The 18,781-nt window shown below is 44.2% G+C and overlaps 2 protein-coding genes and 1 long non-coding RNA gene across 18 annotated transcripts in view; all 3 read right to left on the reverse strand.

Moving 5' to 3' along the window:
- Positions 1–1,382: 1,382 nt before the first annotated feature.
- LOC110490637 (zinc finger protein 2 homolog) lies at positions 1,383–5,688 on the reverse strand. Its single transcript, XM_021564103.2, has 7 exons — positions 5,479–5,688; positions 4,974–5,176; positions 4,590–4,682; positions 4,037–4,132; positions 3,669–3,779; positions 3,182–3,305; positions 1,383–3,036 (listed from the first exon to the last, which is right to left on the reverse strand). The coding sequence occupies exons 1-7, from the start codon at positions 5,519–5,521 to the stop codon at positions 1,574–1,576; spliced, it is 2,133 nt and encodes a 710-aa protein (XP_021419778.1). The 5' UTR covers positions 5,522–5,688; the 3' UTR covers positions 1,383–1,573.
- Positions 5,689–5,878: 190 nt separating this feature from the next.
- On the reverse strand, positions 5,879–7,045 carry LOC110490666. Its single transcript, XR_002468733.2, has 2 exons — positions 6,837–7,045; positions 5,879–6,589 (listed from the first exon to the last, which is right to left on the reverse strand). It is a non-coding gene; the product is annotated as an uncharacterized LOC110490666 (long non-coding RNA).
- Positions 7,046–12,149: 5,104 nt separating this feature from the next.
- Positions 12,150–18,781, reverse strand: part of LOC110500961 (neuron navigator 3) — a 508,233-nt gene continuing 501,601 nt past the window's right edge. For all 16 annotated transcript variants that reach the window (XM_036956987.1, XM_036956988.1, XM_036956980.1 and 13 more), the window contains 4 exons: positions 17,330–17,526; positions 16,696–16,814; positions 16,361–16,564; positions 12,150–13,940 (listed from right to left, as the gene is read on the reverse strand). In XM_036956987.1, the coding sequence (XP_036812882.1) occupies positions 13,821–13,940; positions 16,361–16,564; positions 16,696–16,814; positions 17,330–17,526 (640 nt within the window). In that variant the 3' untranslated portion in view covers positions 12,150–13,820. The remainder of the gene's footprint in view (positions 13,941–16,360; positions 16,565–16,695; positions 16,815–17,329; positions 17,527–18,781) is intronic.

An 18,781-nucleotide genomic window follows, 5' to 3' on the forward strand; every position in this document is an offset into this window, starting at 1 on the left:
CAGTTGCTTAGATTCAAAACAAATGGAACACAGTTAATCAGGCAAATGTCGCGTCATAACAGGTGGTTTCATTGTATTCCTGGGCTGCACGTTTCGTCATGAAGATATTGTTTTGAACATTCCTTTGATTCGACTGATGCCCAGCTGAGCATTCTATGAAATGTGTTCTTGGTGATGATGAAGATATTGTATGAAGTGCATTACCGTGGCTTGGAAACACAATGACATTTTAAAAAGGAGGAAAATAATTAGTAGGACAAGCTTTTGTCATCATTGTAATGTCGCCAGATTTACTTTATATGCAGTATAACTTAAGCTAGCTAGCTACGACTGGGCATCGACATTTTAGTTAGCTTAACGTTAGCATTGCTAGCTTTTTCTGTCGAACTTTGCTAGCTCAGGATGCCAACACTGCCATTTCTCAAGTAAACTTGACATCGTAATGATGCCAATTTAGTTTTCTACAAAGGTTGTCTACTTTAGCAATGTCATTAGCCCCAGTTCAGAAAGACTGAGCATCAGTTGGACATCAATATGATGCGGCATCTGTGCAACCCATGAATAGCTAGCGACATTATGTTTTGACAGAATCATAAAAGAGAAAGGGATTTTGTAGAACCTTGTTTTGTTAAGTCAGTTGTAAAGTTTACAGGCGAGATGTTAATCGTCACCTGAATTTTGTCGCCAGACACGACTCGATCTCCACCAGTAGGTGTCAGTAGCTCGTTAGACTCCAGGGGTGTGTTCAGTTAGGTTTAACGTTTACGCTGCGTGACGGTTGTAGTGAACGACACGATAACCCCCCCCCCGCCGATAATAAATTGTATACTTTATTTAAGAAAAGTTCAGTTGTAATAAAATACTTCATAATGAACCATAGTATTTAATCAGATTAAAAGACGGATGACCTAAGCATGCTAAATAAAATGTTTAAATACATGTCCATCCTTGATATGGTTTATGCCATTAACAGAAAAAGCCTTAGTATATCAGAAAGCATATTTGTGTAGTGTTAGAATTTAATTTTGTCAACTCAACCTCAAATTATAATTACCTAACCAAACCTTACCATTGTGCCCAATGATAATTTAAATCATTGGTTGCTTATTTCAACATTTCTCACGTGACTGTTGCTTTAACCTTAAAGGGGTATCTTTCCACTTCTAATTATTTCACACCAATCTTGCTTGGTGCAGTACTTCATAACGAAACAGAAAAGCCATCTGATCAGGGAGGGCGCACCATATTGTTTTTCAGTTGACTAGTTTATGGGCAGTGGGCTGATCGAACAGGTCTACTGTTGGAAAATGTGTGTGTACAACATTTGTGTTGAAATGTTAACAGGGAAATTCAAGAGATGAGCCAAGAAAAATTCCACACCAAGTGTTAAAATAAAATGTTTAATGTGAATTAAAGGCATAATTGTATTTTTTAATAGAGCATGTTGTAAGGCTGAGTTGTAGTAAAATGCATATATTTTGTGTCCTCATACTATTCAGTAATGCAGTCCATAAACATGATTTGGAAAATAAATTAATATACATGACAATATTTTCGAAGGTTCTTGCCATGATTACACACCTTTCCCTATGTGAGTGCGCAGGTGCCTTTTGAGACGTGTTGAGGTGGAGAAGCACTTTTTACACAACATACAGGAGTATGGGCGCTCTCCTGTGTGTGTCCGCAGATGCATGGTCAGGTCTGACGAACACCTAAACCTCCGTTCACAGACCGAGCACGGGTATGGCCGCTCCCCTGTGTGTATTCGCCTGTGGAGGAGCAGCTCCCCAGAGGTAAGGAAGGTCTTGCCACACTGAGCGCACTGATGCGGTCTCTCCCCTGTGTGCATCAGGTTGTGTCTTATGAGGGAAGTAGACTTGGCAAACTCCTTCCCACAGTGTGCGCAGGAGAACGGTCGCTCCCCTGTGTGGGTATTCATGTGTTCACTCTGTGCACGCTTGGTTTTGAAGCTCTTGGGACACTGAGAGCAAGAGAACGGTCTGAAGTCGCTGTGGCTGCGTTGGTGTCTTACCAGCTCCCCATGTGTTAAGAAGGTCTTCTGACAGACGGTGCAGAGGTATGGCCTCTCCCCTGTATGAATCCTCTCGTGTCTCGTCAGGCCCGCAAGCTGAGTAAAGCTTTTCTCGCAGAAGGAGCACTGGAAAGGCCTCTGCCCGTTGTGAATCAGTTGGTGTCTGTTCAGTATCTGTAACTGGGTGAAACTCTTGCCGCACTCCGGGCACGGGTACGGCCGCTCCTTGGTGTGGATTTGCCGGTGCTTGTTCAGCAGCCACACGTGAGTGAAGCCCTTGCCGCACTCTGCGCAGGGGAAGGGTCTCTCTCCGGTGTGCTTCATCTGATGTCTCCTCAGGTCAGACGGGCGGCCGTAGATCTTCTCGCACTGGGAACACTTGTAATGGCGATTCACCACGTGGGTTTGCCTATGCTTCAGCCGCTCTAGTACTGTGTCAAAGCTAGCCCCACATTTCTGACACTTGTACTGACCACTCCCTTTGTCGTTTGGCTCCTCCTGTTGCTCTGTGGACTGTAGTGGGGGATCAGCACTCTGGCCACAAGGCGTTCTGGTGAAGTGCAGGGACAGTAGGCCCAGTTGGGTGAACCCCTTGCCACACTGAGGGCAGATATATGGGCGTTCCCCGGTGTGAATCCGCTGATGCCTCGTCAGATCCCAGGAGTTTTTGAAACCCTTGTCACACTCCTTGCAGGTGTACGGACGCTCCCCTGTGTGAATGCGCTGGTGCCTGGTCACGTCTGACGAGCGAGTGAAAGTCTTTCCACACTCGTGGCATGTGTGAGCACCGGGTTCGGAGCTTGCGTGGATGGGGAAAGGCTTGGGGAATTCAGGACGGGGGAACTTTTTCCTGGGAAGCGCTGGGTTCTCTTCAGTTTTCTGGAGCTTGCTGTACTCCTCTGGGTGATTTCGCTCAATGTGCTGGAGCAGGTAGGATTCCTGCATGTGAAAGAATGGGCACTGGGAACAGGCAAAGACCTGGGAAGACATCTCAACGGTGTGACCTGAAGGAATACAATGGGAAAAGGAGACTAATAATGTGACAGAGGCAGCACAAGCATTAGGTGGTTGTTTTTACAGGACATACCACAGTCTCCACATTTCATTATATGTAGTAACAGAGAAAGACATTCAATATTTCCTCCTTACTCTGAGTGCCCAAGTTCTCAAGACATGTGTGGTGTTGCAGCAGGGATTTCAGGTCCTCAGGTTGAGAGAGGGCCTGCAAACACTCCTCCAGGACAGAGGGAGCAGAACTGAGCCATGACACCGTCTATAGGAGCAGAGATGCAAACAAGTGAGTGACAATATGCTGGAAAGTTGACATGTTTTTTTTCACACCGGGGAACGTTTTAAAATGCTAGGCCCATTTCAAGAACACCAGAGAAGCCGGTGGCTAGCACCTCAGCTAACAGCGTGGCCCCAGAGTGGCTATAAGGCAGAGGTTATGTGCAGAAAGTGACAGTACAGCTTGGATATCTTCTCCTAATAAGATACAGAAGATATTACCCACCTATAACTTAACCAGTCTAAATGTTGCCATCATGGTCAGCACTGCAGGATTTTCCCAATACAATAACAGAAGGGGACTTGAACCCAGCTGAAGGTGACCTAGTGAGGTGTTACTTTGTGCTACCTGTCCAAGGTCTGGTACTGGCAATATCTTCTCCAGTTTAGAAAGGAATTCCCACACAAGTAGTTGCATATCTGTGTCATAGCTGGCGCCGTACTCCGTCGGAAACACCTCCTGGAATCAAGATAGATGGGGATATAATTGGTGTAGGGTGAAGTTGACCCTAGATGCTAATCTTGGGTCAGTTCTGCATTTACCCCACTAATGGTCAAGGTTAGATTGGGGGCGGGGAAGCTGGTCCTACATCTGTACCTATGGAAAACTTCCCTCCGGGGCAATATAATTCCAAGGACTGTAAATAGTCTTTGGTAACTAAACAGAACCAGGAAGCTAGAGAGAGAGACATTAACATATGATGGAGGCAGACTGACCTGGAAGAAGTGTTCTCTCTCCGCTGGGTCTTTCAGCAAAGTCTGGATGAGCTCCAGGAAGATGGCCTCTTCTGCATCCACCTCAGCATCTCCACTCTGTGAAATAGAACTTATCAGTGATAAGGGAACAGTAAACCACCGTCACCCACCACTGAAAATAACAGGGAGCAACACTGCAGTCCTTGATGGCCTTGACATATAGGAACAAGCACTGGAAATTAGCGCAAGCTAACTGGTGCAAAGGATCTGACGGTTGCTTATTCATTATGTCAATGTTTTAATTCTATCTTATCCTAGGCAAATACGTGATTTAAATAAGCACATTTCAAATGATAGGAATGGCAAAGGCGGTTCCATAAAGACCAGGGGCCATATACATCAAGCATCTCAAAGTAAGCCGATTTAGGATCAGTTAAGCATTTTATATCACAATGAAAAGGATTACAAGGACAGGGGGGACCTGATCCTAGATCAGCACTCCTCCTCCGAGAAGTTTGATACATATGGCCCCAGGCCAAATTGAAGTTGTCCTCCACAGAGTATCATTACTTACCCCTGTGTGTCCAAGGGGGCGAATTCTGTCCAGGTGGGGTTGGATGATCTGGATATCAGCTGTATGATCAGCGGAACACAACTCTAGTATCACCTGAAAGGAATAACAGTATTCAAGAAAGTAGACAACAGCACCCAACAAATGATGACCACTGACAGAACCTGAGCAATCAGGACAATAGACAGAACCCAACTGATCAGGACCATGGACAACCCCCATGCAATCAGGAAAATGGACAGAACCTAACTAATCAGCAGCTACATAAACCGCAAGATAAAGAAAGACCGTTTTAATCAGAGATGGCTCTAAAGACACTGTCCAAACTACTGCTGTTAGGGGTTCCAGTTTACAAAAACAACATCCTTAACTGTATTCGCCACTAACCCTTGTTCGCAGCCGCAGAAGAAGCTTGGCCCTCTGTTTCTCATTCAACAGGTCTGGAACTGTCGCTGTCACAAGGCCGACGAACTCCTCTAGTTTCTCATAATCCATGACATCTCTTCGTTGCGCTACTTGCCACATGGCTGCAGAGAGCAGCCTCAGAGGTGGTATCAACAGGCGCAAAGAGGATAACGGGAGGAAGATATCTACGGGCAAAAATTGGTCATTGAGTTTGGTGAGAGAGACGAGACAATCTTGGGACAATAATTATTGGTAGTGCGGGTTAGGAGGCATAACGTTACATTGCCGCATAACTTGAGTAGACGCTAGCAAATAAAGATGTAGCTAAAATGTGAATCAGTGGCCCAATTTTATATATTCGATCCATCTTCTAGCAGCTAGTCTACCCCAATGGCTGGTCCACCCTAGACAGCCTGTATCTTTGCTATAACTAACAGTAGCCGCAAGTTGCTAGCCAACGTTAGCTGGGTACTTATTTTAAACGAACCTGCATTCTCCACTGGTTTTGTCGTGACACAGATTTCCATCATTATGGATAATTGAGTTGTGACTTATATAACTTTAATTAACTAGTTTGGTTTATATTAAACCCAGAAAGACATTTGGGAGTATAATAGTTTAGCTTATCCACTATCTGGCAAGCTAGCGTCCTTCCTCTTCTTTTTTATCTTCCGGGAAAGTTTTCTTCCTCTCTGGTCCATCAATGGGAAAAGGCGCTTATACTGCCACCTACCGACCATACATTGGCACGACTCTGGTGTAAACTTCCAGCTGTCTTTATTTACTGTGCTACTACAAAAACACAGATACAAAAACAAACTATATATTTGTATAAAACATGTGCATAGGGGAATCATATTTACTAATAATTTTGACATCTCAGAATGTGACAGAAAAAAACATGTTTATTTTGGGATTTACATGGGTTTATCTCATAGTGTACATCACTTTTATTCCAGACAACATGGAATTACAGATCTCTGGTTTATGCCGATGTAGTTTCAGTAGGATCTTTGTTCAAGAGACCGGGAATACATCTCTTTCCCCTTATTGCTGTAATCTTGTTCCAATCATCATGTTTAGGTGGCTCAATCAAGTCGCCTTCTCTCAATTGTCTCATATCCAAATCAGACATACACATTTTAGAGAGAGCACACTTTAATCCACTAGCTTCATCATGTTAACCTGCAGTTCTTGTGACATTGCAGTCATTTAGCAGCCACTTTTATCCAGAGTGAGGTGTTGTCTTGAAGTTGAGTTTCACATTTTAAATAGTCAGACTGCCACAAATCATTGTCTTGATTTCAACAACAGGCATATTCAAATGTTATGGTCTCACAATTTTGCTATTTTCTGGACATACTGAAAAATACTGGTAAATATTCCATATAATACCAAAATGTGGGCAGTTAAAAACAAAACATAGGCCTAACAAAGGAAGACATCCAATATAATTTGAACACCAATCTGGTCGAGGGGTTATACCGACCTTATACCTCAGTGGTGTAAACACTCCTTTTTAAAGATCGATCATTTCAGCCAACAGGGGGTCATGATTAAAGGGGGCAGCACTTCAAGTGTAGAATCCCAAGTCACTCCTGCAAGGGATACAATTCAACAATTTATTAATAACCTTGAATACACATGTTCAGGTGCGCAACCAGATACAAAAAGTGGTATTTGTATATTTATTTTTTAATATGATAAATTAGCTAACTTTAAAATACACAGGGTGTGCCCAAACACAACTAACTTAACTGGCACTCTCACTTCCTTATCCACCATAGCTAGCAAGTCTAATTTGTAGCTAGCTATCTGGGGTTTTGCAGTTGTACTCAAACTTACCATTTTAGCTAGGGAACTATGAAATACATAACGAGGAAAAATGCGATGTCAAACATCACAAACAGCCAAAAGTCAAACCAGTATGAGTGTTTTGGTAAAGATACCAAAGCGCCTTTCGTGTCCAAACTCTCTTCCGAGCCCATTTTCAGGAAGTGTGTGGACGAAAAGCACCGTCCAGTGCTATCGTAGCCCTGTCTATTTCTTACTCTTTGCCTCTACCTAGTGGCTTCTTCTTCGAGGTTTAACGGCGGTTGGCATCCAATTTGTTGCTTTACCGCCACCTACTAGACTGGAGTACAACTCCCTTATACTTTGCTTGAAAAATAAAAATTTACTAAATAAATACCCTACCATCTAACATTACACTCACACATAAAACAAATTATTAAATTAACACCACCCTACTCCACTAATTACATGTATTTATTCCTACCTCAAGCCAGCACCCTGAAAGGATGTGACATCACCACTTAACACATCCTGTAACTCTTCTGATGTCAAGTCTCACACACCCAAATACCTCTCTGCAGCTGCCACCACAATGTCAATTTTATGCAACTTCTGTTCCATCCCTGCAGTACAGTTGATAACCATTTCTATAAATGCTAAAAATGCAATCTTACTGAAACTTATATCACTTTGTGGCATATCCCTCTGTACTGGTAGATCTCTACTACTCCTCCCTAAAGTGCATGCCGCCACCTACTGTGCTGGAATGTACGATCAATCATGATCTGCCCAAGTCTGTACTACCATGAAAATAAAATTCAAAACCTAAAATTCTACCACACCCTCCCCAACCCCATTAAACTTTATATCATGCTGAATCACTCCACCCTTAGGACTGTTCAGCATGTCAACAACCATTTCAACAGTCTATTACCCCCAATATCTCTTTTGCCGTCTCCACAATAACCTTCAACCTGGCATTTCTGCTTTCCTCAACCCGAGTCGTATTGATAACCTTACCAATAAAAGCTTTGAAGTCAACTTTATTCATTATCAAAGTGTCCTTTGACACCACACATGCATGAGCACAATATTTCTGAACAAGCTTCCAAACCATCATGACTGCTCCTCCTTTCTCTGTAACTGACATCCACCTAATGCTGCACTGTGTTCTCCACCCACAGTTACAGTACTTAACCTTCACATTGTTTTCACCGTAATCATGTGCCCCTCCACACTTGGCACATCTTTTCTTTCCTTTACACTGAGCAGCTACACGTCCCATTCTTTGGCATTTAAAACACTGCTGTGCATATGGGACAAATTCTCTGACATTGAAACTAAGGAATCCTGTTTGTACTTTTCCCGGCAAGACATCATTGATAATCTTTCACTTCTTTGATTCTCTTTCCTACTGAACAACCTTTTGGCCTCAATCACTCTGCCTGCCTTCACATTGTCTTTAATTGTCATCTGTGGACATAGATATTGGGACCCCAGTGATGACTCCCATCAATCTAGCATAAACACCAGGGACATGGCTTTTAATCTTCTTTCCATTAAGCTTTTCCATTTCCAGTATCTTCTCTTGCTAGGCCTGACTACCACACAATATTAATAATCTACTATTTCCAATGAACTGAGCTAATTTCACTTCACCTTCCTCTTTCTCTACAGCGTTAGCTCGTCATATAGGGTGTAAGTGAGGCCCTGTGGTCTCATCAAACACCATCACAATTTCCACTCCAACACTCCATTACTATTGGTTCCTACCTTGGCCCTCTTTATGCTTTCCTTACTAGACAATCCACTACTTTCTGTGTCATGATCTGTCTTCTTCCTATGTCTTTCCACTACTGACCATTCAGGTCCTTGACCCTCATCCTCCCTCTCCATAGCATCAGAACTGACACCCATATTGTCCTCATTTCAGCATAGCTGTTGTTTCACCAACCTTTTCTCAATTTCCCTCATTTCGTCTGCAATACTCGCCGCCATTTCCGACCTCCAACCCTCACTCACACTCCCATTCTTCCCCAATCCTTCCAACCCTCACTCACACTCCCATTCTTCCCCAATCCTTCCAACCCTCACTCACACTCCCATTCTTCCCCAATCCTTCCAACCCTCACTCACACTCCCATTCTTCCCCAATCCTTCCAACCCTCACTCACACTCCCATTCTTCCCCAATCCTTCCAACCCTCACTCACACTCCCATTCTTCCCCAATCCTTCCAACCCTCACTCACACTCCCATTCTTCCCCAATCCTTCCAACCCTCACTCACACTCCCATTCTTCCCCAATCCTTCCAACCCTCACTCACACTCCCATTCTTCCCCAATCCTTCCAACCCTCACTCACACTCCCATTCTTCCCCAATCCCTCCAACCCTCACTCACACTCCCATTCTTCCCCAATCCCTCCAACCCTCACTCACACTCCCATTCTTCCCCAATCCTTCCAACCCTCACTCACACTCCCATTCTTCCCCAATCCTTCCAACCCTCACTCACACTCCCATTCTTCCCCAATCCCTCCAACCCTCACTCACACTCCCATTCTTCCCCAATCCTTCCAACCCTCACTCACACTCCCATTCTTCCCCAATCCCTCCAACCCTCACTCACACTCCCATTCTTCCCCAATCCCTCCAACCCTCACTCACACTCCCATTCTTCCCCAATCCTTCCAACCCTCACTCACACTCCCATTCTTCCCCAATCCTTCCAATCAATTTCCATTGAATCGTTAGATTTCCCCATGTAACTACTGGTAGTTATAACTCAAGGGTCTTTTCTCAATTGCATTCTCCTCGTGTCCTCTCTCATCGCCCCCTTCTCAAAACTCAATGGAAGGAAGGGTCAGAGGGGCGGGACCACTAGCATTCTCATCCAATGGGTTTTGAGGAGGCGGCAAGGAGAGAGGACGCAAGAAGGATACAATTGAGAATCTCCCATTATCAATGTTACCGCTTACTATTATAGCAGTTCATAATATAAATGTATTGTAATATTGCTTATACCTGATATTGTATTATAATTACTAATTATTCCTCTTCTGTACTTTCAGAAACTAAGTTTAATTTTTTTTATTTATCAATTAAAGCACATTTGAAGGAACCCGTTAATAACAATTGGCCATTTAACCTAACTGGAAGTGGAGTTGCTGACATCTTTCTTAGTGAACATTGACACCCGCTTTTGTTGGACGAGCAACATAATGTGTTGCTCGTCAAGTGAGCTTTTTAGAATTTCAAAGCACTTGTGGTCAGAGTTCTGGAGTGGCTCACAGGGTTGGCCATTACTCATCCAGTAGCTCACTGACACGGATAGGTAAGCCAAAGCTGAATGATAGACAAACACTTGTTGGCAAAGCTCTGGAGTGGTATAAGTTTAGACCGTCCCTTCGCCCATACCCGGGCGCGAACTAGGGACCTTCTGCACACATCAACAACTGACACCCACGAAGCATCGTTACCCATCGCTCCACAAAAGTCGCGGCCCTTGCAGAGCAAGGGGAACCACTACTTCAAGGTCTCAGAGCAACGTCACCGATTGAAACGCTATTTAGCGCACACTGCTAACTAAGCTAGCCGTTTCACATCCGTTACAGTGGCACAGTAATCGGTTATAGTGGCATAATCTATTGGGCACAATAATGTTACCCAGCCAGCACCTTCCATCCCCAACATGATTCTCTATGAGGGAAAGGTTCATGTTAAGTTTAGACATAGTGGTAGAACCAAGTGGAAACCCTGTCCCCAGCTCTACTGTATGTCCAGATACAGGTGCTGGTTCTGGCAGGAACAACGTTCCATCCCCAACATGATTCTCTATGAGGGAAAGGTTCATGTTAAGTTTAGACATAGTGGTAGAACCAAGTGGAAACCCTGTCCCCAGCTCTACTGTATGTCCAGATACAGGTGCTGGTTCTGGCAGGAACAACGTTCCATCCCCAACATGATTCTCTATGAGGGAAAGGTTCATGTTAAGTTTAGACATAGTGGTAGAACCAAGTGGACACCCTGTCCCCAGCTCTAGTGTATGTCCAGATACAGGTGCTGGTTCTGGCAGGAACAACGTTCCATCCCCAACATGATTCTCTATGAGGGAAAGGTTCATGTTAAGTTTAGACATAGTGGTAGAACCAAGTGGACACCCTGTCCCCAGCTGTACTGTATGTCCAGATACAGGTGCTGGTTCTGGCAGGAACAACGTTCCATCCCCAACATGATTCTCTATGAGGGAAAGGTTCATGTTAAGTTTAGACATAGTGGTAGAACCAAGTGGAAACCCTGTCCGCAGCTCTAGTGTATGTCCAGATACAGGTGCTGGTTCTGGCAGGAACAACGTTTAATCCCAAACAAATGTATGTTTAAATAAAACTGCACACTAGCAAACAGCGACCGTAAATAAAGGTAAGAGCAGTTGTGTGTGTTAACATTTGTTTGGGATATCTCCAAGTCTGTACCAGAGGAAAGATATGGAGGAGAACAAATGATCAGAGACATGAGATAGAACAGGACGCATTGTTTGCTCATGTGACACCAAATACCATTTATTAGGGCTTTACAAAGACTACAAAATCCCTCCAGATGATTTAAATCGCTGTCTCTGTCTATTTACACGATATGTTACATACAAATGTACAAAATATAAAACATTTAAGGACAAATGTTTCAACCAAAAAAGAAACTCTTCTCTCAAAGCAGTAAATGTTTTCAACTGAGATGTCATTGAGATTGTATGGTGTCACCATGACATAATGGTACACTGTTTGTGTTGTGAAAACATCTGGTTAACTAGGCAACTGATTGTGTCCTAGGGGAGCAGGGAGGAGTGACTAGATGTCTGCTGTGTTGGAGGGGAGCTATGTCTTACTGACTGTGTGTGTGTGTGTGTGTCAGGCTCTAAGTTTAGATGCAGGCAGGCTGATGGGGTAGACCAACGATGATGCGTGGAAAAACTAAATAAAACATACATTTGTCACAGCCAAGTGATGACAACAAGAGCTTGTCCTGAGGTTGTGACAACATTTTCTGCAGAAAATGGATTCTGATAGATTTAGTTGACCAGTAGCACCTGTTATTTGGAATTGTAAATAGCACAACAGCAGGAAAATAGTACCTCAGAATGGGATGTCAAAAAAAAAAAAAAAGATTCTACTAAAACCGAATACAAGACTGAATGAAAGTATATTCAGAAATGTTACAGTGTAATGCTTTGTGAAGTGAATTTTCGCCTGTTGAATAGGGGGATGAGTCACCAAATGCTAGTTCCAGAGAATACACAAAAGGGAAATCTGTGACAATGACCAGATTTGCTTTTCTTGATAAATTGAATGGTTTGCTCCTCAAATCAGTGATAAATTGAATGGTTTGCTCCTCAAATCAGTGATTTAGTGAACATTAACATACAGCGTTTTAAAATAATAATATCATACTGTACATCGCATGCCTCCTGCATAGGCAAGACAGCCAATCACCACAAGACATACACCTGTTTCTGACAGCTTGTTGGTTTTTTGCATTTCTATTTTGTATTTTTGTTGCAACGTACAATAATTCTCAGCGAGTTAAAGCGTAATATAACATCAACAGGGAAGAATGCATCTCTGATTCACTGTGCAATACTTTATTATTTACACCCCCACTTTAGCTGTGCAAAACCAACCCACTCATTAATGGAGGAAGGACAATCAAAATCCAAAATGGCTTCTGTCCCTTCCACACGCTGTTATGTAAAAGTAAAAGTCTCCTTCAAAATGTTCCCCCCTAGAAAGCTTAAAACATGCTCCTTAGGCTATAAAATCAAAAGGGTCGGGTTGTGCTCATGACATTTCAAGTGAACCCAGCTCAACTGGGTAAAAGCAACAACTAAAAAAATGCCCACCCCTTTGAACTTTTATACAATTGGTCAGTTCCACTTGCAAATACAGTATAACAGCCATTTTGCTTGTACAATATTACTGTCAGAAACAAAAGTGGATGGTTTTGGGCAACATACTTTGACAGGATCTGTGAGATATTTTGGCCTAAAAGTAGTTATAAAACTCTCCTTCACTGTACTGAAATTAAAGCACCCACTGAGACGATACGGGACCACTTCATTTGAATGGTTGTGTGTCAGGAAGTGTGTGTTCCTGTCAATCTCCTATCCACTCGGGATGGTCAGCAGGGAGCCAAAGGCTGAAGTAATACACCCGTCTCAGAGCTTTGCATTGAGAAAGCACCAATATCAGGCTTGTACTGTTCTTGACCTGGCCCTTGGATTGAAGGAGCCACCCCTCCCTTCAGCACCCATCTGTTGGCATAGTGCTGTCCATCTTTTAAGGAAAGGGTGAACAACAGGTCTGCTAGTGTGAAAAGCCTAAAAGGACTGTGGATGTGGACGGACACGTCACAGTGCCCTTGGCAGTATATCAAACGGTAACACGGGCACTTGTCCATTGTTTCACAGTAGCAGTAGGTTGGACGACACACAGTGCTCTTTTTGTGCTTGTTGGCGAGGGGTGTACGGAGGGTCTTGGCGTTGGCTGTAAACTAGGGACAGGTTTAAGCACGGGACCAGCACCATGTGGCTCGTCTGAGGTCAGGGTTTGACGGGAGGAATACGTGCCTTTTTGTTCAGCACCTTAGTAAACAAAACCAGAATTTGGCCCTTGTAAACATCCGTAGTTAATACAACAACTGTGAATCAACATAATTCAAACTATAATGTCAATTCCAGTTGTATGGTGTAGAACCACAGACATAATTGTCTCACTGTGTACGTGCAGCCTGCATTTTGGGATGCCACATCCAGTGGAGAAATGGAGGACTGTGTCTCAACCACCATACACAAAAATCTACTCCATTTTGTCAGAGGGCTTAATCCCCCGGACCCCGCTAACAGACATCTCCTGACTACACACATCTCTCTGTGTTATGTGTGGGGTGCCTGGAAGTGTTCGAGCCGCCACGTCTCGCTGACGCCACGCTGAAAAGCGCTCCGCTCCGTCACTCCATCTGAGGTCTCCTCTCCGAGCTCTCGTCTAGAGCGCCGACTCCAGCGACGAGTCCAGCTGGTCGTCATGGTGACTGGCGCTGTCGCTGTCGCAGCTCTGCGCGCTGGAGTAGTTGGCCGCCTCCTGCAGCCTCATTAGCATGTTCATCTGGAAAACACAGAAAACAAACAACCAATAAAAAGACTGGTGAACAAAAAGAGAGCCAACACCACATTGCTATTCAGAGTCCACTATCACAACTACAAGGTCTTAGACGGGGTATTATCATTAAGGTGACAGTGCAGTGGTCCTTTATCAGAGATAGACACCAGGGAGTGTCAGCTGCTTTTTCCACTTGCATCGTGCTTAATTGCACACAAGTGCACACACACCTGGTTCCTCAGGTCTACAGCAGACGTGGTTTTAAAAGAAAGATGAAAAACCAGCCGATCCTCAAGGCCCTGAGGAACGCAGTGGCCCATTCCTACCATATATGGAAAGCACCTGGCACAGCGGTCTTCATTTTCCCTGTAATGGTCCTGGTGGGCCTATAGGGAGGCGAGCGGCCAGGGCTGGAAAGCTCTGTGCAGGCCTCCTCTGATGATTACACAGTAATGTGTTGAGGATTAAGTGGCCAACAGAGAAAGCCCATTCGTATTCAACTCCCCAGGAATCGCCTGCCACACGGTTTATCACGCACAAAGTGGAATTAAAGTGTAGTCATCCGAATAACGAGCTGCTGACATTTCAGAGCTTAATGGGTTGTGTGTGTGTGTGTGTGTGTGTGTGTGTGTGTGTGTATAGGGGGGTGGTTGTGTGTTTAAATCCCCCTTTGTCTTTTCTTCTTTCAAAAGACAAGGTCATCTGCTGTCACGTTTGTTATTGGTATCCTTGGAAACTAGCTTTACTCACTGATGTCTTTTTTTATAGTTTATTATTTCTTATTATTATGTCCACCAACATGGTCTCCTTCATGTAAATTCCCTTAGCTTCAGTAAACGTAAAACTCTTTTCATATGACTCTATTTTACATATCACTGTACAAATAAAACGGCCATTCATATCAGCATTAGAATCGGCTATCAGTTAGAACATGCCTGTGATTTCAGTCTTCATCATGTTTAAAAAAAAAATATTTTACCTTTATTTAACAAGGCAAGTCAGTTGAGAACAATGACGGCCTAGGAACAGTGGGTTAACTGTCATGTTCAGGGGCAGAACGACAGATTTTCACCTTATCAGCTCTGGGATTCGTTCTAGCAACCTTTTGGTTATTGGCCCAACTCTCTAACCACTAGGCTACCTGCCTCCCTGAATCATTGTGTTGTGCTGGCTCTCTAACCACTAGGCTACCTGCCTCCCTGAATCATTGTGTTGTGCTGGCTCTCTAACCACTAGGCTACCTGCCTCCCTGAATCATTGTGTTGTGCTGGCTCTCTAACCACTAGGCTACCTGCCTCCCTGAATCATTGTGTTGTGCTGGCTCTCTAACCACTAGGCTACCTGCCTCCCTGAATCATTGTGTTGTGCTGGCTCTCTAACCACTAGGCTACCTGCCTCCCTGAATCATTGTGTTGTGCTGGCTCTCTAACCACTAGGCTACCTGCCTCCCTGAATCATTGTGTTGTGCTGGCTCTCTAACCACTAGGCTACCTGCCTCCCTGAATCATTGTGTTGTGCTGGCTCTCTAACCACTAGGCTACCTGCCTCCCTGAATCATTGTGTTGTGCTGGCTCTCTAACCACTAGGCTACCTGCCTCCCTGAATCATTGTGTTGTGCTGGCTCTCTAACCACTAGGCTACCTGCCTCCCTGAATCATTGTGTTGTGCTGGCTCTCTAACCACTAGGCTACCTGCCTCCCTGAATCATTGTGTTGTGCTGGCTCTCTAACCACTATGCTACCTGCCTCCCTGAATCATTGTGTTGTGCTGGCTCTCTAACCACTAGGCTACCTGCCTCCCTGAATTATTGTGTTGTGCTGGCTCTCTAACCACTAGGCTACCTGCCTCCCTGAATCATTGTGTTGTGCTGGCTCTCTAACCACTAGGCTACCTGCCTCCCTGAATCATTGTGTTGTGCTGGCTCTCTAACCACTAGGCTACCTGCCTCCCTGAATGATTGTGTTGTGCTGGCTCTCTAACCACTAGGCTACCTGCCTCCCTGAATCATTGTGTTGTGCTGGCTCTCTAACCACTAGGCTACCTGCCTCCCTGAATCATTGTGTTGTGCTGGCTCTCTAACCATTGTGTCTATATTTTCTGGACCACTGAAGTGGTGCTCAGTCCTAGGACTCTAAAACTGAAGTAAAACTGAAGTAAAACTGAAGTGCTGGAAGAAGGGTTCAGGGTGGAAACTTAATTCAATAATGTTCAATAATGTTTAACGATGCTCCAAAACATATTTGAAGGAAATTAAATAATGGGACAGGAAAAGGTGCAACACTCGCTCACCATTAAAGACACATAGTTTTATTAGACAAGCTTAAAAGACTGACGTTTCGACAGTCAATGGTCTTCTTCAGAAATGAGAAATCCCCGTACTGGACCTTCTTTCAGCATTTCAGGGCTTTGTTTTAATTTGTCCTTACCAGTGGGTCTCCTTCCGTGTCACTCTGTGACACTTGTTTGGAGGAGGCGCCCTCTTTGGAGGAGCTGTAGCCGTCATAGCCCACGTCCTCTGGCCGTAACTGGAGCAGGGCCTGGCTGTCATGCTGCAAGGAGGCAGATCTCCAGGGGTAGGTGTCCTTCACCCACTTGGACGGGTCCTCCCACGCCGCCCTCTTGCCGTACAGCTGTAATGGTGGCCACAAAACGAGAAATGAGTTAAGCGAAAGGAGAAATCCTAGATGCTGATGACAGGGGCAACTTCACCCTACACCGGTACCCCTCTACTTTGTGTCCTTTGACCTCCGTCTGTACCCACCTGGAGCCCTTCTCTGACGGCTTCCAGCAGGTAAGGCACCAGGGAGTAGTTCCATAGGTCAGTGAACCACACCCGCGAGCCATCTGCATCCATGGGGCAGGACAGGAAGAGCCTGGGACCTGAAGGCAGAACACAACACATTCCGTGTGTTTTGTGGGATCAGAGACAATTCATGCTTGATTGGAAAATGTGGTCGGAGGCGCAGTACGGATGGTGTGACGCAGAGGCTAAATTGAGCTCTGTACCGCATCACCGTGCGCCTCTCAAATGTTGTAATAATCCGGAGGGCTCTGTATAGCTCCGCATTGACATGATTGGTCGACGGTACATGGGGACGGCAGGTCCTGCATAAATACAAACTCACTTCCTAGACAACAGCTCTGTGCTGCTCAGCGAAGAGCAAGAAGTATGAATGCCCTGACTTCTGCAGAGGCCATATCACTGTAAATGCTGCTCGGCCAATGCAGACGTCTGATTGACCATGTAGCAGCTTTCAGTTTGAGCAAGGCATTACCTCACATAGCCAAAGCCACAAAACCAAAATACACTTATTAGGTGTCATGTGTGCAATGTTCACAATATCATTTGAAATATGTGAATTCAAAGTGTGTGTGTGTGTGGGGCATTGTCTAACCGATGGTGACGTCTGAGGAGCTGTGGGCCTCCAGGAAGCCGTTGAGGTGCTGCCACGTCTTGGGAATCCAGTCGATGACCTTGATGAGGTCATTGCTGCGCATGTTCCTGTTGATCTCCGTCTCGATCAGCTTCCTGCGCAGAAACCGGCCCAGGAAACCCTTGACCGGCTCTGTGTGGTTGGCACACAGCACCCACCTGGAGACAGGGGAAGAGGACGACGAGACAACATGTATGACATCACACTCTATGGAGCATCTGTGATGGAATTGGAGGCTACATGATTCCGGTAGACCTGAAATGATTGGATGTGGTGGTTATTCCAATCAGCCTATGGAAAGAAAATATGGAGCATCAAGTTTCTTATACCTAGATCCAATTCTTTCAGATCAGTGACTAGAGAATGGCACTAGAGGTCGATTTGGAATTCAGCATTAGAGAAATTCCATGCAAGTTTGGCCGAAAGATAAGGGCCGTTTGGGGGATGGATGTTTGGCATATATTTGAAATCTGTATCCCAAATAAAGCCCCATTGGTGATGACTGCTCTGTTGTCAGTTGTCATAATAAAGATGACTGCTCTGTTGTCAGTTGTCATAATAAAGATGACTGCTTGTTCTGAGGCTTGCACTCTGGTTTGATCATTCCATATTGTAATTCCGACTCATAGTCAGGAAGGCCAGTATCAGCGTGGAGGTTGAGCCACATTTGGCCTCATGGCATTTTATGAAATGCTGGGCTGTTTCCTGTACCTTCCATGGTGACAGTGTGATGAAAATGTTAATCAATGAATGTCAGTGTGATTTTGCATGCACCCAATGACAAATATATCTGTCGCCACATTAGTCATGTAATTATCTTCTCAAATATGTCACGTAAAAAATGACCACGTGTGTAAGGCCTAAAATGATATCAGGTCAAATTAGCAAAGCTAATTAGCCAAGTTTAAGATGCACTATGCATAAATCACTCCACCATTGCCTGTTTAGAAAAATTCTAATAGTTAACCTAATTCCAGTTTACGTAACAAAACCAGATAGTATAGTGTAGAGAATCATTGTATCATCTAAACCGCTGTGAAATATATTTTCCATAACCAAAAATATTGTATTTTCAGCTGTTTGAAGCTGGTGCACAAAACCATTTAAAGACGCAAAAACTAAACTTAACGGGAAGCATAGAAATGGCTCATATAGAACTTACTTTCAATTAGAATGACAGATCTATAGAAATATTTAATATGTGAATTTTGTCAGGTCGCCCAAGTCGACTGACTTCATGGTTTGAAAGACACCCACACAACTATTTTGTGGCAGTAGGCCTGGTGGTGGTATTATTGTTTCTACTAGTGGAAGCAGGAATTAAATGTTGATTAAATACTGTACATAATCATAATGTTCTTATTGGTAGTTTTACTATTGACTATTGATTCATTTTTAATTGAGTTGCATTTA

Source organism: Oncorhynchus mykiss, chromosome 21 (assembly GCF_013265735.2).
Source record: "Oncorhynchus mykiss isolate Arlee chromosome 21, USDA_OmykA_1.1, whole genome shotgun sequence".
Taxonomy (NCBI): domain Eukaryota; kingdom Metazoa; phylum Chordata; class Actinopteri; order Salmoniformes; family Salmonidae; genus Oncorhynchus; species Oncorhynchus mykiss.